At 38.9% G+C, this 24,004-nt stretch overlaps 1 protein-coding gene and 1 long non-coding RNA gene across 9 annotated transcripts in view; one reads left to right on the top strand and one right to left on the bottom strand.

The window, feature by feature from the left end:
* Positions 1-20,985, bottom strand: part of LRRFIP2 (LRR binding FLII interacting protein 2) — a 55,678-nt gene extending 34,693 nt beyond the window's left edge. For 2 of the 8 annotated variants that reach the window (XM_066557679.1, XM_066557670.1), the window contains exons 1-3: positions 20,432-20,984; positions 12,151-12,255; positions 2,916-3,002 (exon numbers count right to left, since the gene is read on the bottom strand). In XM_066557679.1, coding sequence (XP_066413776.1) covers positions 2,916-3,002; positions 12,151-12,240 — 177 coding nt within the window. In that variant the 5' untranslated portion in view covers positions 12,241-12,255; positions 20,432-20,984. Of the gene's footprint in view, positions 1-2,915; positions 3,003-12,150; positions 12,256-20,431 lie in introns of all 8 variants that reach the window. The other 6 variants (XM_066557697.1, XM_066557664.1, XM_066557689.1 and 3 more) reach the window with 4 other exon arrangements.
* Positions 20,986-21,083: 98 nt separating this feature from the next.
* LOC136561411 (uncharacterized) lies at positions 21,084-23,743 on the top strand. Its single transcript, XR_010784341.1, has 2 exons — positions 21,084-21,436; positions 21,515-23,743. It is a non-coding gene; the product is annotated as an uncharacterized lncRNA (long non-coding RNA).
* The last annotated feature ends 261 nt before the right edge of the window (positions 23,744-24,004 follow it).

Below are 24,004 nucleotides of genomic sequence, written 5' to 3'. Positions count from 1 at the left end.
TTATGTGATGAATGAGCAACTGGCTCACAGGTTGGGTACAAAGGGTTGTAGTGAATGGAGTGACAACAAACTGGCATCAGGTCACTGGTAGGGCTCCACAGGCTCATCTTAGGCCCAGGTCTCCTTATAAATGACTTGGATGCAGAACTCAAGGAATAGTAAGTTTGCCGATGACACCAAATTGGGAGGAGCTTGAGGGCAGGGAGGTCCCACAGCAAGACCTCAACAAATCAGAGAGATGGGCCACCACCAACCATAGTGTCTTGGTTTGAAACACAGGTGCCTACCAAGGAAGATAGGAACCTCCTATCTTCCACACTTCTCTTGTGTGAAGCAAAATGGAAAATGTGACCCCCTTCCCTCCAAATTATTATAACTTTGACATTACAGGGCTGTCAGGCAAAGATATGGGAAAAAGAATAACAGTTCTTTACTAGTGTGTGTGCATATATATATATATATATATATATATATACACACACAAACATATATATATACATATACACACATTAAAGGAGGTAAACAAACACCAACAACAGTGGGAGCAACAACAGAACCAGTAACGGCCTTCTCCCGGCTGTGGCACTTTCCCCTTTGGTGCAGTTACAGTCACAGCCGGCAGGGGCGCTGTTGGCTCCCGGCAGGGCAGGTGCGATGAGTCCCCCAGAGCTGCAGGGGGTGCTGTGGGGTGAACCCAGCTGCCTCTCTCCAGGTGGGTAATGGCGGCACAGCCAGCGGGAGAGATAGAAAGGGGCTGCCTTTACAAACTCATAGGAGGCAGCTGGTCCTCATGCCCCTCTGGATGATAAAACAGATGGCAGTAGGAACCTTGAAGCAGTAGGCTGGAAGGCAAGCATACCTGGGGCGGTAAAAAGCGTAGCAAAACTCCAGAGCCATGCCAGGAGCTGCAGGGTATCCCAGCCGGGAGGCAGGGGCAGGGAATATCGGGTTAAAGTGTAGTAAAAAACCAGAAGCAGCAGCAGAAAACAGCAGCACTGGCCAGCAGCAGATGGCTTTCTGCAAGCACCCAAGAGACATTCCCTCCAGAAGGGGGAGAGGGTCAGGGTCCCGGGTTTTCCCCTGCAGCACTCGAGTAGATGATGAGGGTCCCTTCCAGCGAGATTAGATATTGAAAAGGTCCCGGTTCAACAGCTGCTCTTACTAGCAAAGGCTCACCTGTGGTAAGGAAAAGCAGTGCACAACATAACTCTGCACTGGCAGCCCAACTGTCTATACTCCAAGAGTGAGAGAGGGCAAGGGACAAGCCCAGCCCCTCACCCACCAGCCAAACTCTCATATTATCTCTGCTCTTCACAAAAGAAAGCACCCCAGCTAAGACACTGCAGCCAGCTGCACCCCTTCCCCCCATCTTGGACACATCCTTAGTTTCTCTCAAGTATCCATTGTTCTGGTCTCTTAGGCAACAAATGGGAGAGAAATTCCCTAAGAAAAAAAAAATTGAACAAATCCTAACCTCCAACACATACAAAGTTTAACAAGGGCAATTGCTGGATTCTGCACTTGGGATAGGTCAACCCAGGACGTACAGACAGACTAGGGAACAAGACACTGGAGAGCAGCACCACGGGGACTGATGGCAAGTTGAATATGAGTCAGCAGTGCCCGCACAGACAGGAGGGCCTCCTATTGTGTCCTGGGTACATCAGGCACCGCATCACCAGCTGAGCAAGGGAAGGGATTGTCCCACTCTGCTCTGCTGCAGCCTCGAGTCCTGTGTGCAGTTTTGGGTGCACAACATAAGATACAAAACTATTAGAGAACCCCCCCAAAAAGGGCAACCAAGATAGTGAAGGGGCTTAAGGGGAAGCTGAACAAGGAGCAGCTGAGGTCACCCTGTCTGTTCAGCCTGGAGGAGACTGAGAGGAGTCCTCATTGCAGTACTGAGCACTCTCACAAGGGGAAGTAGAGAAGCAGGGACTGACCTCTTCTGTGGTGACCAGTGACAGCTCCCAAGGGAACAGTCAGTCAGGGGAGGGTTGGACTATGTACATATATAATTGAACTGCATACATATATAGTTTATATGTGTGTATATGTACTTTTTTATACATAATTAGACACTTTGAAATAACACACAGCAAACCATTAGTAAATTGCTTCCTTCAAAATCCTGTGTTAGTTCTCTGAGTGGCCAAAACATGCACAACAGGTGATTTTAGCCTACCATCCATTTCTGGATATGAGCCCATTTTCTATCATATAAATGCTGAGAAAACTACAGGATGGAAAAAGAAAACCAAACAAAAAGTTTCAAATATAAATTAGAGTCACCACACAAGACTGGATTCCTGAATTGAAAACTCAGAAAGATCTACATTAATTACCATGTAATCATCAAAATAATAGCAGACATCTATAATTCAAAAACTCAAACTGTGGTACAATGAGAATCATATAAAATAGAGGTAAAAAATGTTCTGCATATTTCACTTATTGCACAGGAAAAAACCCCACAACCACTAAGTATGAGCCGTACATGAATTTGAGTGCAATCATGATAAATAATAAATTCTTAATGTTTTACATGTAAATTCTTAATGTTTTACGTGCAATGTCAAAACCTGAATTAAATGCAACAACTATGCAATAACCAGACTGCTGAAAACCTAGTTTCTAGGATTTTTTTTCTCAAGAAATGCAAACTTTTTCTAGGAGAAATGTGTGGAGCAACACACAACTGTATGTGTAAATATTACCCAATTTAAATTCTTTTCTTAAAAGAAATATCTTGACAACAGTTATTTACCGTGAATCCTTTTAGTATAATCCAATCCTAATGCTGAAAATACTTGCACGAAAATGAATTACACTAAAAGACAAAATCTTATGGAAATGCAAAAATAAAATACGAATTTTTGTAAAGGTCTGCAATAATCCCTGGTGAATTACACTACCTCTTTTTGCTGTCGCTCCAGCTCTCTCATACGTATATCTCTTGCTTCTGCTCGAGCTGCCCGTTTTGCTGCAAGTCTGGCTTCTGCCTACAAGGAGATGGAAAATAATTAAAGTTTAAAAAAAGTTTTTGAATAATGGTTTGAGTACTCAAATACACATTAAGATTTTAACATCACAATACGGAAGTAATCAACAATGAAATTTCAAAAATAATATGCACCTAAACTCTTCAAAGATAGCATTACTAGTCAAAAGAATTAGATGATCATTAAAAAAGTCACAGAATGGCTTGGGTGTGAAGAGATCATAAAGATCATCTACTTCCAATGCCCAGATCAGGTGCCATCAACTAAAGCAGGCTGCTCAGTGCTCCATCCAACCTGGTCTTGAACAGTTCCAGGGATGGGACATCCACAACTTCTCTGGCCAATCTGTTCCAGTGGCCAGGAACTCACCACTTCCCTAGTAAGAATTTCCTCCTAACATCTAATCTAAATTTACTCTCTTTAGTTTAAAACCACACATTCCCCTATGTCCTAATGCTATCTGCCTGTGTAAAAAAAACTTACTCTCCCTGTTTTTCATAAGCCTGTTTCAGGTAATGGAAGGTCACAGTGAGGTCTCCCCAAATACATCTCTTCTCCAGGCTGAACAACCCCAGCTCCCTCAGCCTGTCTTTATAGGTGAGGTGCTCCAGTCCTCTGAGCATCTTTGTTGCATCAACAACAACTTCTCCCAGTCTGGACTCGCATCTGAGATTGCCCTGACTGACATGCAGTATATTGTATTTGGACTTGTTGAACTTCAAGAGGTTCTCATGGGCCCAAATTTGTCCATGTGGCTCTGGATGGCATCCCATCCTTCAGTTGTGCCAACTGAACCACTGCTTCACAGATCTGCAAACTTGCTGAGGGCACACTCAATCCCACTAACAGTGTCATTGATAAAGGTATTAAACAGCCCTGGGAATATGAGGGAATAAATTCTGCCATATAGCTCAAGTTTGAAGAAAGCACAAGCTCGGTTTTTTCATGTTTGAATAGTGAGCTGACAAAAATTCTCTCAAATTCTTTAAATATTAAACCACTGAAGACAGGTTTTCCACCAAGGATTCCAGCTGTCTATGTAATGTTAATTAAAAGCCTTTTGAGAATCAGCAGCAGCTAAAATTTCTGAACTCCTAACAAACAACCAATTATAGAAGTTCTTAAAATGTAAAATCCAATAGATTTTTGCTTTTGATTAAGGATAGAGTTTTCCTTGCTTTTGCCACTGTCACAGCAAATGTTTATGTAAAGCACTGGAAGCCTATAAAGCTGTTTTACTGTGCTTCAGGAAAATGAAACAGGTATATAACTTGGGAGGTTAACTTCAAATTATGATTAGACTACAAGCTAAAAATATCAAATAATGACAAGATAGAAGGCTGACGCACTACAGCTTTATTACTCAAAACAGTTTGTCTTAACTCCAAGTGACTCATGAAGACTATTTTTTCTGAATTTTGCATATGCAGATAAAACAATCCGAGGCTGTGTCAACACTCCTGACTGCCATAATGCAATCTTTTTTCAAAGCAGCTTAAAGCTACTTTTCTTTCTACCTGATGATAACACCACAGTAAAGCAAGAAAATTGCCATGCAAGAGAAGTACTTCCATTTGTAGCCCATTATTGCTTTGTCTTATATAAACTGTCACACTGACAGGTATGGAACACAGAAAGAAAAAGGACTCAAAAAGCTGCTAAGTTTGGGTTTAGCTTTGTCTATACAATTGCAGATACATGCATGTGGCCTTCATGCTCTGGCAAGGTTTTACTGTTAAGTTACAAATTTAATACAAAGATAATACTGTTAAGATACAAAGTTAATTGGTTTACTGATTCATGTTAAAAATCAATTCACATTTCACCACTCTCCCCTAGACGTACACCCAGAGACCTAACTTTAAATGCCGACAGTAAAAGGGAAGCTCCATTTCTTATCATTTACTAAACTCTTGATAAAATACAAGAGAATTTACAAATATTTGTCATAAAATGGGTGGCAGAAATTGAAGACAAAGAAAATCTTATCTTTTTAGATTTTTTTTTAAGAAATGGCTTAATATTACATTAATTTTTAACCTGAGCAACCAGATTCCTGTAAAAAGCCCACAATCTCAAAAAAGACAAAAACCTTGGCAAATTAACTCAAAGGACAGCTCTCAGGCTTCCTTCACTATACTTCAGAGCAAGAGACAAGTTGCAGTACCATTAGAAAGGCCATGATACCAAATAATTCCTAATTCTCAGCAGATCTGTTAGAGCACAGGCTTCATTCTCTTGACAAAGCAGTCACACAAGTCTTCATAGCTACATTATTGAAATTCAAAATTAACAATAATAGAGAAACAACCATAATTCAAAAGGACACAGTTTTCTTCCTGGGTGCTGCTATTCACTCTGTTGCCTTACTGAAAAAGCCCATGAAAGTTGTGAAACAAATCACCACCAACAAATCCTTAACAAAAAATTTCATCTGCTCCATTGAAATAAAGTCTTTAAATACCTGCTAAGGAAAATGTAGAGCCACAATAGCTGGACTATAGGAGCAGAACGGAAATACTAGACTACTCGTTTGGGTTTTTGTTTTTTTTTTTAATAAACCAGCAAAAGTAGAGGGAGTCATGTTATCATGCTTTTCAATTGAACTACTATTTGACTTCAGAGAGCATACCAAATACATCCCTATTTGTTGCTCATTGCAGCTTGGGAGCCAATACAGATTGCTTTCTACAGCCTGCATTAAACAAAGTCCAGTCTTAGAAAAGGATAGACTGTCCACTACAGCCTTGATTTCAGTTTCACTGGTCATTATTCTCTATACAGTCTTTAGACCAGACACACATTAATAAAATATGATAAATATCCATTGTAATATTATCTAATTGAAGCACTGCTTATTATAAACTGATATAACATACCACGTTTCTATTTTTCTGAAGTAAAAATTCAACTGTGTATTGTCCAAGATCTAGCAACTCTGACACTATTTCAGAAGCTTCCTAAGGGAACTTTCAACTGATAAAAAGAAATGGGATAGCTGAATTTTCTTGAAGAAATAAGATATGAGGTATTTAAACCTGGTGCACTTACACTAGTGGCTTAAATGGAAAGAATGTTACAAAATCTGGAGGGAAAACAAAAATTAGGTAAAGATACAATAATTCAGCATGGAATTTATTCAGAGAATTGATCACAAAAGGACATTGAAGACTACAGAAGAAATCTTTGTAACAAAAGAAATTGGGTAGGAAAACCAAAAAGGAAAAAGTCCTTGAGAATTTACTTGGATAAGAAAAAAGGACTAATTAATAAATTATTAATTTATAACTAAATCTCTAAATTTTCTTTTGTATATGAACACACTCATACTATTCATATTTATCTTCTACTCAGGGACAAATTTGTGTTTTTAAAGCAATCCTGTATTTTTTTGGGTATTAGCTCTGGTCTAAGTAACAAAACAAAGCAATCTGTTCACCACTGAGTTCTGGAATTCCTCATTTCAAAACAGATACCTAAAACTATTACTTGAACAAAAACAACCCCAGTGTTTCCTTGTAACCGCATAAAAAGCATTTCATTCTAGAAGATTATTATCCTGGCTGTTTTCAAGCAGTTAAGCAGTACCTTACAGCACTATTCACTTTGATTGGTTTATTTTATTGCATATATTTAGTAAATACAGAGGTAGCAAGACAATGTTCTTCTTCCAGGAGGAGACAGTTTCCTGATTTTCACCTAAAACCCAGTTATTATAAGCTATTTATAGTCATTTAGAAAACCATCTCTACTTCTTCAATTTTTTCATATTTGTTTTTAAATACGTATTCTACCACAATCTTTGGAAAACTTAGCTCAACTTTCAAAGATAGCATGTAGCTCTTCAGTTATATCAAAAATATTTTTGGCAAGAAAGGAAGAAGAAAAGAAAGACAAGACTTTAACTTGGAATGTCTTTGTAAAGATTGAGTCTGGAGTCGCTCCTTTCTGATGTATTTTTCTTAGTCTCTTCATAGTAACAACCATGTTTTTTCCCAGGTAAGCAGTATAAAATTAACACAGAATTTATATGGTAGAGGCTTCCCTCCATGTTGAGCAAGGAGAAGCATAATATATATCTCCATTAGTGTAGATAGGCATCTTTTTCCTTCCCTTGCCTGCAAGAAGGAATTCACTAGAAAGCAACAGTATTTTATTTTTAATTTTTATATTCTGGAGAAGGTGATTCTTTAATTAGCTCAGATTCAGCATAAAAGTTTCATAAGGTTAAAATATAGGCTATCTTAAAATGTTATTCACCTCTGAAAAAATTTGAATTATTTTGTCATCATGGGCCGATGTATACATATTACATAGAACTCATATCTCTCTCTGCCAAGGGATATGCAGTCCTGCAGTTTCCAACGCAGGAAGGCCGGTTAAGGAGCATTTTACTTCCTCCACCGGATGGCAGCAGTAAAGGAACTGACTGCCCCTGCTGCGGGACCCGCTGCTCCCTGTCTGCCACGGGTCCGTGGAACGGCACTAGGACACCCTGCCAGCTCTGCTCAGCATCAGGGTGAGCATGTTAAAAATGTTCACTGTAATTCTTAAAAGACAACTACGTAGAGCAACTTAATTTCACCTTTTCTCATCATGGATGATCTGTAAGGTCCCTTTCAATTCGAACTTTTAGCTTAACTATGATTCCTTCTGCTGCTCAATTTTTCTGTATTCTGATTCCCATGCTTTTTGCCCTTATCTCCATACCATCTCATGAAATCAAGGCAACATCATCACTTATGTGCCAAAAGTATTTCTTATGGCTCCTCAGAAATCTCTTTTCCACTTCTCATTTCTCTGCCCCAGTCGCCTACAAACAACAAAATCTTAGGTTTTTAACATGACTTAAAGTTTTAAGAGTCTTTGTTTTTGATGTCTCATTCTTTTTCCATTTATTGTACAGATTCACATATATATTATAAAATCTCTAGAATATCTTATATCCTGTAAAATATCCTTAACCACTTTTAAAAACAAAAGCAAACAAGGCTTTGAATTAATACTAAGGTAGAAACAGCCAATTGAAAAATATTTAGTGACCTCTTACCAAAACAAAATTAAAAAATCACCTAGCATCTACAAAGACAATATCCATGAGGATGGAATTCTTTGGGACTTTGCTTGCTTTCTTAACAGAAGCTGAACAGACATGAAGAGAAAAGCATGTACAAAACTTTAAATAGATTCATATGAAAAAGACTGTTGTTAACTGTTTCTAAATTCATTATATAGCCCTCAAACATTTAAAAATATTCAACTCAGCTTTTTCTATCATGGCAATTCAGCAACATTACATCTCTATCAAAGTAAGAACAACTGCACTCTACTCACAGTTGAGCTACTACAAAGTCAATTTCAAATCAAAATTAATCTTTATTCTCTACCATGAGAAAACACCTTAAGAGTTTTCCACGCTCTTGCTATATAGTGAAAATAGTCATGAGAACAATTCCTGAGAAAAATCCCGCCAAACCAAAACACAGAGACAACATTCTACAAGGCAGAAACCCAGTGAACACTGTTGCAATGTTGCTTGTCCACAACCTCTAGTTCTCTGTCACCTAGTTACACAGCCCTGAAGAATCGAAGAGCTGTTGATGGTAACACTCAAAAAAAGGTTATGAATGGTAAATCCTGATTGTGCCTTCAAACTCCTGCTTAGCAGGTTGAGGACAGTGAGATGATACGTGTCAGACTCTTATCACTCTCTGCCACGATATTCACTGTATCTGAGCATGAACCACAGGCAATGCAAGAACACAGAAGTGACTGTGAAACCTCTGTTCTCACATAATCAAACTGGTTTTGGAAAAAGAGGTCTCATGTAATCCTAAAAGATGGTGATGACAGGTTACTGCTAAATATTTAAAATGAACAATTTGTCTGAAAATACAGACAAGTGAAGCAGTGATGCAAAACTCAGCCAATGATATTCCGTCCGCAAAAGAATCTAACAAGGGGAGAATCCCCACAACAAACACACAGGGAAAACATCTTGAGATCATATCAGCTGTATTCAATGTAGACTGTGAACACAAAACCTTGAGAATATACATCTCGATTTTCATTCATATAGTAACGTGGGAATTTTCAAGCAGTTAAGTCTTTTTGTTTAACAAATGAGACTATAACTTTGCCAGGAGCCTGAAGTTACGCTAGACAATCATTACCTGTACTTTGGGAAGCTCAAACTTTGCACAAGATAGATGAAACTATCTTCTACACCAGGTGACTTTGTCAATCTTAGAAAGCTAACAGTTTCAGAACCCATTACAAAAGCTAGAGAAAGAACCAAAAGGTCACATTAAAAAACTCTATATTTTCAGGAGATAGGCTTTTTTATTTCTTTTAAGTGATAAGCTGACTTCTAATTAACCTTGCTATAATTAGAATACACTCATCTACTCCATTTTAATGTAGTTAGGTGCTTTTAAAACCACAGTTCTGTTATCTCCTTGCAGGAAACACATGGACAATATATCTACACCTGCTCCTGCAGCTTTTGAAAAAAGCATGTGTGTTTTAAGTTTTGTCTCTTTACATTATCAGTAGGAAAGAAAGTGTTAGGGAGGGGGGAAGAAGTGTTCTGAAGGTATTATTATTATTTGTTTAGTTTCTGTTAATATAAGTTTTCTTTATACCCTTTTAAAGTTTTGAGCCTGCTTTGCTTTCCTCTTAATCCTATCTCACAAGGAAATAAGCATATTCTAGTAAGTGCACTGGCGTTTAGCCAGCACTGAACCCACTACATTAATTAGTGCATTGGCTGAGAAATCTCAAATTGGCGAACAAAAACCACCACACAAAATTGGTGTTCAAACTAAAACCATCACAGCCTGACAGACTGTTGTACCAGGATAAGACTGCCAAACTGATCAACTGCGAGTAATCTCACTTCAGACACTGTGAAATAGGGAAAGTGCATTGCTTCCAGGAAAGGATGCACAGATAGATCCCTGTCCCTGGATCACCTTTACTCTTCCTCAGTTCCAGTGAGCAAGGAAATTCAATGTCAGGAAAAATTATACACCACAGTATAAAAAGTAGGTCCCTAAGAAAGAGGTTTAGTAACTCAAAAGTTCTTGGAATAAGGCAGACATTCACTCTAGTGTTGATGTTTTAGCATATTTGTGCGTAACACAGACGTTGTAAAAATGCTTGTCTCAATGCACAGTCCCACACCAAGGAAAATATGTGGAAGAGCTCTCTATATAACAGAAGTTAAGTACAAGAAATAAAGCGGAGGGGACAGCCAACAGAACAAAAAATTTTCTGATGCGAAGGAAAGATGGAAAAAAATCAAAGAAATATCAAAGAGGAAGCAGTCTGACCAGGTATCTCAGATGCTTACAATAGTGCCCCTATTTTCCATTAAATATTTTCATATAAAATGACATCAGATTGAACCAGTGCAGAAGAATGATTATACAGAAATTAATTTAGTGGATCAGTGCCAAAGAATTCTTTAAACCAAATTTCCTAAAAAGCAATGTTTACTGATACTAAAAGGAAGATATCTTTTTTTTTTTTTGACACATGCCATCGAACAAGGAAATCACAATTTTGTCATATTAAAAGTGGTAACAAAGAATAAGAATATCACTTTCTGAAATCTGAACTTTTAGAGAAAAAACACCTTGAAATGTCATACACTACATTAGAGTCACTTTACTATAGTTCTTTGTATTACAAATTCCAATTCTTCCTAGTGCTATTTTGTGACTGCTCTCAATCCCAGAGCACTTGTATGCAGTTTCACCACACAGATTATCCTGAGTGCAGCCTTTTCTTTCTGCATATTCTGTTTACCATCTCTTAATCCCTAGAACACCCTTAGGAAGCTTTTCCACAGAAGACACATGTACTACAGGATTCAATTCAATTCTAGTAAGTAACGTCTTCTAAAATAATGGGATGTAAGAGAACTAAACCCAACAGTAATTTTAAATAAGATATTATGTATAACTTGTTACTATTGAGATCCTTTTCTAGGTTAAACAACAAGTTGATGTTATGGAAGCATGCATATACTCAAAGAAATTTAGGGCCATATTCTTTCTTTTTTACTCACTGTTTTCACCAAAAAATGAGTGATGGAACTTGATGAGTGAGTCCATGTATTATCCAGAGTCCCACACAGGACTTGGCTGATAGCATGAGACCTTCCATTAGAACTAGAACGTGACTGAGAACATAACTTTCTGAAAAGTTACCAACCAATTTTTTCTTTTTAATGACAAGGCATATATTTTGCCTACAGTCTATGATAGATACACTTGAAAATACCTAAATAAGCTTTCTCTTCAGAGACCTATCACCTCCCTACATTGCCTTACATACACATATACAGACAACTATTTACACTACAAAGCCAATTAGAATCTGCATTTTGCACTCCTTTATGTTAACTAGGGCAAGCAGCTTTGTAGATAATGTAGCTCCAAAGAACCTGAATTCACTTGTATACAAACAGTATTAAGACTTTTTTTCCCTAGTCACAGCATCTCCACCTAGAAAAACTCTGGTCCAAACAGACATCTCTAAGACTTCAAATTCCAACTGCCAAAATCCTATGGGACAAAATTCCCCTTTGTATCAACTTTTTCTTAATTGCACTTTTTGCTGGTTATCTCCAGCCCTCTTTTTTGGGGTGGTGGAATTCCTGGTACAGTGTACATATTAGGCTTATTTAGAAAAAACTAGACTTCTCACATTTGAAATAGATACTATTACAAACATATTTTAATAGCGACTACTACCCATTCAATACTAATACACTATACTTACCATCTTAAGAATACTACACACTGTAACAGGATAAATGTGAATGTTTTTTAGTTTTGCACTTGAAATAGCAGCTATATTTTTCATTTATCTTTAAGCATGTAAGTATCTGTAGAAATAGCTGCTAGGCTTAAGTGTAAATCCATAAGGTTACACTGGTCATACAGTTAATATCTCACTATGATGACATTTCAGTTAATGTGATTTTTTTGATCAATAATTCTCTTAGCTTATATTAATTGTCATATTTTTGGCTAATTACACTTTTTTATGCACATCTGTAAAAAAATTAACTTTTCCTAGATAATGAGGTTACTTTCATCCCTATTTCTGAATTCAAGACACTTTACAATGAGCAAACCTCTCTGGCAATGTTGCTTAGAGCTTCATCTTCTGCAGAAAATCTGTCCTTCACTGGAGTTCTCTTCCGTCCTGATCCAGGAGTTCCCATTTTTATTCTCTGAATCTGTATTTGAAAGCACAGATAGGACAAAGCTCAGTTTTAATTAATATCAAATTAAAATTAAAAACAATCAACCAACCTACACGCCAAAATGTCCTAAGTTTTCCAATCTTTAGCTACGTAATACTCAAGACATCAATATGCAATTGGCATGTAATGGCCACACATAAGCTTGTGGCAGCATTACAGAACACTGCTGCATCCTTCAAGGTGCACATAGAGAATTTTTCTACTGAACAGAACCCATGAGTTTACCTACAGCTTCAAAGTCAGGCACAACTGTAAACTGCTCCTGTCTCAAAAAGAATGCCTCTGTTCTCTGTCAATTTATGTAACTCCTGAAATGACATATCCATTTAATTAACAGATGTTGGAAAAAAAACCACTATAGAAAAAGTGTTCAAGAATTAAATTTGCATGATCATTAGAGGTCTCCTCAACACAGAAAAGACTCGGAAGAAAAACTTTACTAAGCATCCAAGTAGGTAGATGTGACTTACTTACATTTTAATACAGCTGTTCTCATGCAACTGAGCTGCTGTCTTCTAAAGCAAAAGTTTACTATAGCAGAAATAGACACCTTTACGCAAAAAACCCCTCTCTTTTACTTAACAAGATTCTCAAACTGGAAACAAAGAGAGAAATATACTACCATCATATACTCTTACTTTTCCTCCAGAAATCTCTTATGAATTGCAAGCATATAAAAATGACCAACAAAGCAAAACAAAACATAGCCCAAATAGACACGATCAAAAAATGTTACACCAAAAAAAAACCTCAAAAAACTCAACTATATAAGTTTTTTCAAATATCCTAAAGAAATCCTACTTCCAGACATCCAGATCCTCTCAAATGTAAGACTAGAATTTGCTGGATTTGGTGGTAGTCCAGCTATTTGACAAGGCAAATATCCTACACAGGGTTTGAGAAAACACCTTAGTTATAATAAACAACTTCTATTTGCAGGAAGAAGAGATCTAAAAGGTATCTAGTATTGGCTATCCTTTTGAAACTGAACTGGTACAATAACTGCCTTTCTTACTGGATCTAACTAGCAAAGACTCAGTAATTGATTATAGTTTAGTCAAAAAGAAAGGAGGAAAAAAACCAAAGTGATAGCTATTTTTTTACAAGCAGAGTTTTTACTTTATTACTTTTACACAGCAATCACAAAGCCAAAATATATTGGGATATTTTCTGACACTGAAAGACACCAAGTAGCATCACAGGCCTTTTTTTTTCTCTTATATTTTAGCTTCTACACCTTTTCATCACCCTTCCTTTAATAACTTTATATTATTACTGCTTTCTTTTCCTTGCAAGCAATAAGATTTTTTTACTCTGCTTCAAATTTTACAGGTATTTTACTGTTCTTCATCTGCTCAATATTGTCACTGCTATTTCATTTGGTAAGAGTCTGTATATTTAGTCTTAAAAATAAGCAAGTAAACTTATGTCTTGTATTCAAGTAAATTTAGACAAATATAGGCACAAACAGTTTGGAGATCTCAGTGGCAAAGGTTTAAGCTCAGAACTACAAGTTGCTGCCCACATTCTGAATGTCTCAAAAAATCAGCCTCTTTTTTCAGTAATTCTTATTGGCTGATTTCACATATTAAAAGCAGACAGGGCCCAAACTAAAAGTTACATGGACACAAAATAATACCACCCATACTACAGAAGGCCTTAACAATGTTATACACTAGCCACAAGAAAAATCATTGAATGTTTATTACAATAAACAGGTTCGTGTAAGAACAGAAATCCAATCTATCTACTAGAAGTCACTAAGAATAAAATTATTTTAATTGACACATTAAAGGCCATATTTATTTAAAAAGTATTTACCATGTTAGAAAGAACTGCAGAGTAACTGCACATACCATAGACTTGAACTACATTTCTTGACATCCTCTAAACAACATACCATTTCTAATAGACAACAAACTTTGGTTTGTTAACTCAGTGAAATGCTCTCAGCTGGCAGACTGATTTGGGGAATGTAATGGTTTCTAGCTAAAATACAGCTAATTTTAGTATAGTTACATTCAGTTTACAGGAAGTACTAATTTACAGAGTAGTAATTTCATAAAAATTAGATACTGATGCTTTAAATGGGGAAAACCACTACATCTCAGTTGCTGTGGAGGAAAGCAAGTGTGGCATCCCTGCCAGCAATCTACCACGCTTCTCACCTAGAACAAGCACAGAACACCTGACTGAGCCCAAACACAAGACGGGACACGACAGATTATTACTCAGAAGGTATACAGAGATGTTGTCTTTGCCTACAAAAAGGAATTAAGAAAATCAAAGCTCAGGTGAAGCCAAAACTAGCAAAGGCTGATAAGGACAAAGAGAAAGACTATTCTAAGGACATTGGGAACACAAGAATGACTAAGAAAACGTTAGGGCCACTTTTTAGTGACACAGGTGAGAGTGGTGGGTGCTTGCCAAGCCCCACCCTTGAAAGAACAGTCTGGATAATAACAAAGGTGAAGATGGGAATCTGTGTGCGTGAATCAAATAAGCAAAACTGTCTGACAGGGTACAGGCCCAAACCTGGTCATGTTACAAGAGAGCAAGAGGCTTGTCAGTTACATTAAACAGAAACTAGGAAATCAGACAGAAGCACTTGTTTGAAGTAAAGGAGTCCTCTTGAAAATAAAACCCAAATCATCAGTGCAGTAGCAGTAACTTTGGAGGGATAACAGCATCAGTCAAACCCTAGTCTGATGCTGCCAGAAGTCACCCCACTGATTGCATGATATCTGCCCAAGCTAAACCAATACAGCATCCCTCCTAGTGGATGCAAGATCCTGCAATCCAGCTAGCAGGTGGTCAGTACAGGGAGGGTCAGTACACACCTTAAGTGTGCAAATGTGAGCTTGTTAGGTATGGTCTCACTGGCATATGCATTGGGACATATTAGAGAACAGCACAGATACACACAAACCTAGAGTGTCCACATCTCCAGCAGAAATCATGTGCAAACAGGAGACGCTAGAGTTGAAGAATAGAACAGTTAAACACCAGCCTAGAGAGGCTGTGGAATATCCATCCCTGAAGATGGTAAAAACTTAAGTAGACAAGGCTCTGAAAAACCTTTTCTAATTGACAATACTTTGGGCAAAGGATGACCTCCAAAGAATCTTCCTAAAATAAAATATATGGTTCTACATTTATTATTGTTCGCAATTTTGAAACTACACCTCAATATAAGTTTTCTTTAATTAGATGTTTTAATATTTCTTCAAAGGTCTTGTCACAATTTCTTCCATTCCATTTAACTTTTAATTTGGCTGATGTATGTCAGAGTATTTAATTTCTTGTTATTAAGTTCGGTACTACAGAAACCTAGATATATTGCTAATATGCTAATGAGTCTAATAGTATAAATATCATTCTGTTACTTCTCAGGAAAATATAGGATATCAATACTTTACATACATGCAGAAATACTTTTGAGATGTTTCACTTCAATAACTTTCTGATTACACAAAAAGTTCTTTTCCTGCATGGGATAAAGAATTTTGCTGCAGCATGGGATAAAGAATTTAATACACGCTGTCACATTAGAATTTTCATAAAAATAATTTAAAAGAACACCAAAACAAAATCAGACAAAGAGCAGTTTGCTATTGTCTTTTATGGTTTAGAAAGATAAATACAAAAGGAAGGAACACTATAATATCTGCTGCATTTACAGTTAAAAATTCCTGAGGCACGTCTGTTACATGCCTAGTTCTAATAGGCATGGTAACACATTGTATTACACAACCGATGAAGTGACATCCTGTTGCATTTCATTCCAAAACACGGAAGTGTCTGAAGTCTCCAAACAAAACGGAAGACCTGAGATGAAATACTTCAAATGCCCTCTCATTTGTCTTCACTTCAGGCATATATACATTTTATCTCTTCCACAAGTCCTTGCTGTCTAGTCTTCTTCATTTTACCCTCCGACTAAAGGTTCTCCTTTCTTTTTTGCTTCCTAGAAAAAGGTCTGATTTGTCTTAGAGGAAAAAAAAATAAGCTACACTACAAGTTCAGGGCCTATCACTCACTATCTCCAATGGCACCACCTGTTCTAAATGCCTGGGTCGTATGCCAGCATACTTGGCATTACATACATAGGATCCAGATATCTTAGTGTGAACAGGCTATAAATAACAGACCAAAACTCCCCTTTTCTCTTTCAAACAAGACTACAAGATCACTAAAATTGACCTGTGTAGACAACATCTCTGTATAATTGATTCAACAACAGAGAAGAATGGTACTGCTCTTGAACTAATGTCTTTTAGAAACAGAATCTGAATGCAAAAGTATTAGTACTACAACAGTTGCATTCATAATTGAGAAGGAGCATAATCATATTGGAAACCACAATCTTGTTTGCTTGATCTTCAACCTTTGTCCAAGCAAACTTCAAAAGATACAAAGCAAATAGGCACAGAAAAATTTTAAATTATGCAAGACAGACACAAGAGTCTTCTTCAGAAGAAAGACCCCAAACAAGGGTACTCTCTTTGCAATTAATGTTTGCTCATAGGTCCAAAACCACCCATGCAAGAAAAAGGGTTGCATGATCACAGGGTGACCATGATCCAACAAAGGGGCATGTAGGAAGAGAGACAAATACATTAGGTTTTAATGCACTAAGAAAGAAATAGATTGAGTTTTAAAACAATCATTTTAAGGACTCATTTGGAATTTTCATTCCGAATAACCTTGTTCAGAATATTAACTGAAACAAGAAGTATTACCAAAAAAGAGCTGCTACTATGAGTGAAAGAGGCTAACATTAAAGGGAAAATGCAAAGACTGAAAAAAGCATATAATTACAATCTGCCAAAAGATTACACTGCTTACCACTATATTGGAGAAAAGTTATTCCAGCTGATGAATAGTGTTTCTGTTTTAAGAAGCTGTTCATCTCTAATCACGGCCCACTTCAAAAACTGTTAGCACAAAGTTTCTGCTCTGAGTGGACAAGCTTATGTCATCCTTTTCAGGAAAAAAACCTACTCTTTAGACAACTGCACGATCCACCCCCTTAATACAGTATATTTACAGTTCACTTGCCGTTTTAAAATCTGAGAAATACAATTTCTTATGAGTTCATGGAATTTAGCAATTGAATTGTAATTCCTTAGAGGGAGTTGAGATCCCTCAGTTTGTTGGTGTCATGAAGTTAGAGACCAACAGAAAGTCCCCAGTTAAAACAATTAAAAAGCCATTATGCAGCTTACAAGAGTCTGCAAGTGCCTGATGAATCCATGAAGTGTCCCAGTGCCTATCATTGACTGTCTTGCAATGCTTTACCTGTGCCAATAGGTAAAGGCATCCTACAGCCCTGTAGAACTACGAGACACCTCCAGACCTACCTAGCTATCTTTGGTGACCTTCACCAGTCTTTGCAAATTACCAAAATTCCAAAACAGTGCCTTGCAATTTCAAGTAGTGACAACTTGTTTTATGATGTATGAGTTCTCTGCCAGTCAGTTGCCAACAGCTGCAACTGTAGATACCATTACTGCAAAAAGTACATTACATACACAAAATCATCAGTTACAGGCAGCATCTGGAAAGCTCTTATAATGGTGACTCACCAGAGGATCTCTAGGGGCACAGTATAAAGCATATATAACTTCCAGAAAAGCAATGTAACAGGGACTGACTTTTCTAGAATCAGTGCTACTATAAATGCTAGAGATCCAGGAATAAACTAAGAATTTAAATGGAACTTTAAAACATAAGGGGATAACAGTACTAAAATGAGCACTATAAAAAATTATGAAAATGCATAATAAAAAAACCCCACAAGGATCTTTCAGAAGTGTTTACTCTAAAATGAAGCAACCATCATTTTTACACTGTCAGCTTTTTCAAAATGAGTACCCTTTCTGTCATTTTGGAAAAGAATGATTCATTGCTCATTAAAAAACCAAACACTGCTGCTATATTGAGGCTGCACTTTTTTTTTTAATGAAATGGAGTGCCCCATGGTAACAACCCACACACTGTAACAAGCTGCAACTATTTAAAATATTTTTCCCCCATCAATTTAATACACTCCTACACTCTTTCCTACTTGTGCTACAATTACAGTACAATGAAGAAAAGCTACTGCAGCAAGGGAAAGAAATTGTCCTGGGTACCCCTTAGAAGAAACAGCAGTTGAAGGAAACTATCAGCTGACATCATTCCTGCTGACTAATTCTCTGCTATAGTAGTGAAGTTTGTAGGCTTAGAAACACTTATGTCCACCTGACCCTTCTTTCATAAATACCCCTTCACCTCTTCCCTTAAAGCAGATCTAACACTGTTAACTTAGCTCAAGGAAATGTGAACTTTAATATCACCTTCACAAGCAGACAGTGTTACTTACATAAACTATTTTGCGGTGCATGTAATGCATAAACACAAACTGTCCTTTACCTACAATTACACATTACCTAGTTTCCAGATATTAAGATAATAAAATTTAATTACTTTCTCAGAAAGTAGTTATAGCATTTTTTTTGTAATGCTACTGGACTGCACTAACTCATTACTATCACCACACATCTTCACATTAGGATCTTACAAACAACAACACAGTATCAAATCTATTAGTTATTTCTTATCCTCTGCTTACATTATATACCAGAGCTATTCAATTATGTATGATACTGATCTAGGGTTTTTTGGTATATGCACATGCCAACTTGTGTGCTATATGAAAATCTAGACCTTAATAAGCTCTACATATCCCCACTACACAGAGTCTAAGCACTTTCTGAAAGTTTCCATGTATTATAATACTGTGCCATCTTCTGAGAGAATGAGACTTAAAAAAGCTCCTCTGTAGTCAATTCACAAGAAATACTGGTGTTTAGGTCAACAAGCTACACTTGACATATTTCACACAACCGTCTTCTATTCACAAGTTTCCAGTTACAGCCAAGAATTCAGTTCAGGTAAGACTGACTTCCCAGTAAGCTAAATACCTCCAAACCCAAGTAACAGGAAACAATAGGAAAATTATGTCATGTATGTAAAACAATTTTGTACTGCTAAAGCACCTTTTATCTTTTTTACATCATCACTAAGCAATTACATTAACCAAGGAAGCAGATGTATATGAAGAGGGTAACTGTTTCTGGGCCGCAATACATTTAATTACATCATTTCGCAATCAAGACACAATGAACATTTAAAGAGCTCAAACACTGATTTAGTATTATACTTGGTAGCAAACCTCCCGCCCCACATCTCTAGAGATGTTTTACCCCAATAATTTTGAAGGGAGAAAATTGATCTTAGACCTTCCTCATTTCAAGTAAAAAATGCCTGCAGGTCTCCCTAAAATGCGAAAAATCACTGAGTATATCACATAAAGTCAACACAGTACTACTTCATCTACAAAATATTTTTATTATCAGTGAAATACATAACACTGCCCTTCAAAGAGTCACGCTCGGATTCAAACTGAAAATCACTTAAAACACATTGAGCAGATCACAGTCTGGAGCTGTTTTCGGCTCCTTCCAAACTCATGAATATGTTAATCTCTCTTATCACCCTCAACGACATTTTTATAATTATAGCAACAGGGTATACTAAAAATAAAACAGCGTACTCCAAAATAAATTTTTGAAAACCAAACGACTAAGCATCAGCAAGAGTGACCGACTCCCAACGCAGCTCGCTGCAGAGGGGGCACGCCCTACTGTTCCGGGAATAGCGAAGCCGTGGTAACGTGCTCCGAGGAAGTAGGAGAAAGGCACCGAAATACACACTGCTGTGATTTCAGCACATCTTCTTTTTTCCGTCATTTCGCCGTTTCCACTCAGCCCCCAAGGGGTGCACGGCAGCTCCCCGAGGACCAGGAGGAGGGATCGCGCCCAGCGAGCAGCAGCAGCCCGCCGGAAGGGCTCGGGCCAGGCCGGGCTCGGCTTCCCCTGGTCCGCCCGCACCAAGCCGACCGCGGCCACACGGAAGGGGCCGCACACCGCCGCCCCAAGCCTCTCCTGCTCGCCGACCTGACCAACGAGTTCCGCCTTGGCCGCTCCTCCAAACCTGAAGAACCGGGTTCCCGCCCTGCTTCGTCGCCCGAGTTTTGTGTCTATGACACCCTTCCTCCTCCCGGCCCTCGCCCTTACCCTGCCTGGGCCCCAGGGAGTCTTACCTGCGGGCCAGCCTGCCGCAGAGCCGGGACGCCTCAGGAGGGAGGGGGCAATTGTTCCACTCTTCCCTCCACCGTTTCCAGGGGTGTGAGGGGCCCGTGGATCCCGGAATCACTTCAGGCTCCTTCCTTCCCTCACTCCCTACGCCCAGAGATAGGGGAACAGTGGCAAAAGCCGCCCCAAGGCAACCACAGTGCCCGCCGCACAGGGACCGCCCACGGGCCGCCACAAGGGAACTGCTACCTCACTTAACCCTCTCCACCGTCCTCTACCAACCGTTCCCCGTGAGGGGTTGGGAGAACCGGAGCTGCAGGCAGACAAGCCGCTCCGCTCCAGGCCGCCTTCCTCTTCCCCGCCCCGCACTCTTGCCTCCTCCCCTTCGGCGCCAGGCGCTTACGGCCCCATCGAGAACTCGAGTGAGAGACTGCGGTAAATTTCAAACCGCGTGCGGAAGGAAGGGGCCGGCGCTGAGCAGAAGAAAAGAGAGCAAGCGCCCGACAGCCGAAGGGCAGGAGACACCGCGACCCACGCTGGCACCGACAGCCACCGCTTTTGCCCGGCCCCCACACAGGCCAGGGGGCCAAGCGCGCAGGCGCCACGGAGGAGAGGGCGAGAGGGCGGTACGCCCGCGTGCGCAGAGCGGGCGCGGCTGCGGGGACGGCTGTGAACGGCCGTGAACGGTGGTGGGCGGTGCCGCGCCCCGCCCCGCCCCGCCCCGCCCGGCTCGGCTGCCAGGGTCGTGGCCGCCTCCCGGGCAGGTGATGGGCTACTGGGGTTTTGGGCCGGTGTGGGTCACTGTGCCCTGTGGCGGCCTTTCAGCCCAGGGAAGGCGAGGAGGCGATCCGAAGGAGCAGCGCCCTCCTCTCGCCTCGCTTCTCCTTTCCTCAGCAGGCAGCGGAGGGAGGGAGCGTCGTTCTCTGTAGTGTGTCGTACCGCAGCGCACGCTCTCTGCCTCGCCCCACCTTATCATCGGGCGGGCGGCTGACTCAGTGCTGTGGTGGGTGGAGGTAGGTCTGGCACCGCCTGCTTTGTGCTTCGTTCCCGGGTTCAGCTAGGGCTTGTTTTTATTGATCGGCCTTCCCCAGGGAACGGGCATGCGAGAGCTCCGGGAGACCGTGGCTGCCGCTAAAGAACAGCAGCGCGCTGCATCAGCCTCGGCCGGGCCGCTGGGAGTCGCCGTGCTCGTTTGTGTGCCCAGTTCCCACCGCTTCCACATGGCACAAGAGCATTTCGGAAGATTTACTGCATGGGTATCAAGGTTTATGAGTAAAAATCGTTTGCAGACATTGGCACCTTCGATTAGACTGACCTAAACACCACCAGACTTCTGTAATATCAAAATTTAAATACGGCATAATCCCTAAGGAAAAAAATACTTGTAAAAAAGAAATTACTGTACCATATTGCGGTTTATACACAGACAGTCATGAAAATTGATGAGATTCTGCTGTGAGATAGACTCGGGATCACACTGGTTGTAATTTGCTTTCCAACACCTCTGAAGTTAAGTGCAGGGTGTTTCTTAAGAGTGTAGAGATAATTAGAGGAGATGGCATTTTGTATGTTGGAAATCACATGGAAATGAAAAAGCAACTGTTAAAATGACAAGCATAGTGGTAAGACTCAAAAACATGCACCAGAGTTCAAATGTCTTACTAAAATAAGCTCGAGTGGATGTGCACAAAGTAAAGAAAAAGGGATATGCAAGTGATTTAAATCTATTAAAGCAGATGTATAACATATTTCTTGTGTTTCATTAGTATTTTATAATTTTCTGTGTGAAAAACCTACACTCTCTCAATCTTTTTCCTCATCTGATCCTACAGTATAGCCTCACCATCCTTATTTTTAACATCACGTTAATTTCTGTAGTAATAGAGGATGATCTCACTGGAGGGAGGTGAAGTAAAAAGTTTCTCATGGACCATCTATAGAAAAGACCAGAAAAAGTACTGGCTTAAAACCTTCATTTTTATTTGACATTTATTCCTGCAGAAGGACTCACCTGCTGAGAGATTCTCTTTATAGACAATCATCATTAAAACCATTTTGCGCTATTTTGGTTTGCCCTAGTTGGTGGGAAGAGTCTTTTGTTCATTCTTGAGTAGAAGGTTTGTGGAGAGCTTTCTGAAATGTGGCATGTCCCAGGTCATTATGGGATCTCTATTAATGTATTTCTGTTAAAGAGGATTTTTTTTTCAATCATTTGTACATTTTTCTACAATGAAGTATTGATTTTTTCATACTTCTAGTCTTTCTGATATCATAGACTGCACATTTTTCTTCAATGATGGTGTAAAATGCATATCTCCTTGAGAGCGGGAATGCATTTTTGTCACTTGAAAGAGCAGTTGTTTACTTGACTGAAAAGCTGTGTACAGTGCAGTTAAAACAGGCAGTGGTACAGGATGGCACAGTAGCAATTCAGTAGCAATTTGGAGTTCAGCATTTCTAATGAATTGCTAAACATGTTATATACATTATACATATGTATATACATTTCATTATAAACCTTCAATTAGAAGCCAGAAAATGAAAGTTATGTCTGAACTTCTACTATGAAATGACTGCAGTTACAAAATGATCAATTATTTATGAATATGCCTTTAATGATTAAATGATTACTGAAGCTAGTATAAAGCTTGCTCTATTAATGAGTTTCAGCTAAAAATAAGTAAATGAATGAATGAAGTATCGCTGGATCTGCCTTTGAATATTTTTTTTTCTTTACTGTTGTTGTTTTATATAGTAGGTTAATATAGATCCCTTGCCATATGTAATTGAACTTGCTGATTCACTGTCTCCCTTTTCTCTGGAAATCTCTCTGTAAAACTGTTTAGCTCAATTAAGGCATTCCATGGGTGGACTCTAACTCAGTCCTTTTCAGAGTGATTGTCACCTAAGAAATTATTTCTAGGATGAATCTGTAAATCAGTTAAATTGAATACTTTGAACAATGTCAACTTCCTACAATAATATGTGTACAGTTTTAAAAGATTTTGTCACTGTAACAAATTCTACGAGAGAAAAAATATATTTACCTCTGCAATGTTTTCTCTTTCTGCAGTTCTTAATATCTGTTTTTTGGTCCCACACTCTAGCATTTCTAATTTGAATCTTTTTGTTTCATGATTATTGCACTTTTTGATTAGGAATGTAGTAGTGTTGGCATAAATATAGGATCATAGTGTAACTTAATTCCTGATGTCAATCTGTATTTTCTCTTCTGTGTCCTGCCTATTCTTCTCTCTCTCTCTCCCTCTCTCTCATCCCTGCCACCCTCCCTTTGTGGAAAGAATAACTTCACGTATTAATTTAACTGGTAGATTGGTTTACTGATGAAGACTCATTTATTTAAGAGAATTTTAAGAAATTCTGACAACCTCATCAAATTGTTTCTGTCATTTCCATTTTGTGTCCTTCCTTTCCAGTAGTTTCCATCTCCTCAGTTCAGGTACCATCACTCAGCAATTCATTTGACACAACTGAACATACTTTACTTTTTCTTTTTCCTCCCCAGCTGTACTAGATCAAAGCTGTAGTACATCAAAGCTCAAACTCACCAAGAAACTAAC

Source organism: Molothrus aeneus, chromosome 1, assembly GCF_037042795.1.
Source record: "Molothrus aeneus isolate 106 chromosome 1, BPBGC_Maene_1.0, whole genome shotgun sequence".
In the NCBI taxonomy this organism is placed as follows: Eukaryota; Metazoa; Chordata; class Aves; order Passeriformes; family Icteridae; genus Molothrus; species Molothrus aeneus.
Note: the sequence above shows the minus strand (reverse complement) of the source record. Positions and strands in the feature narration are given on the sequence as shown.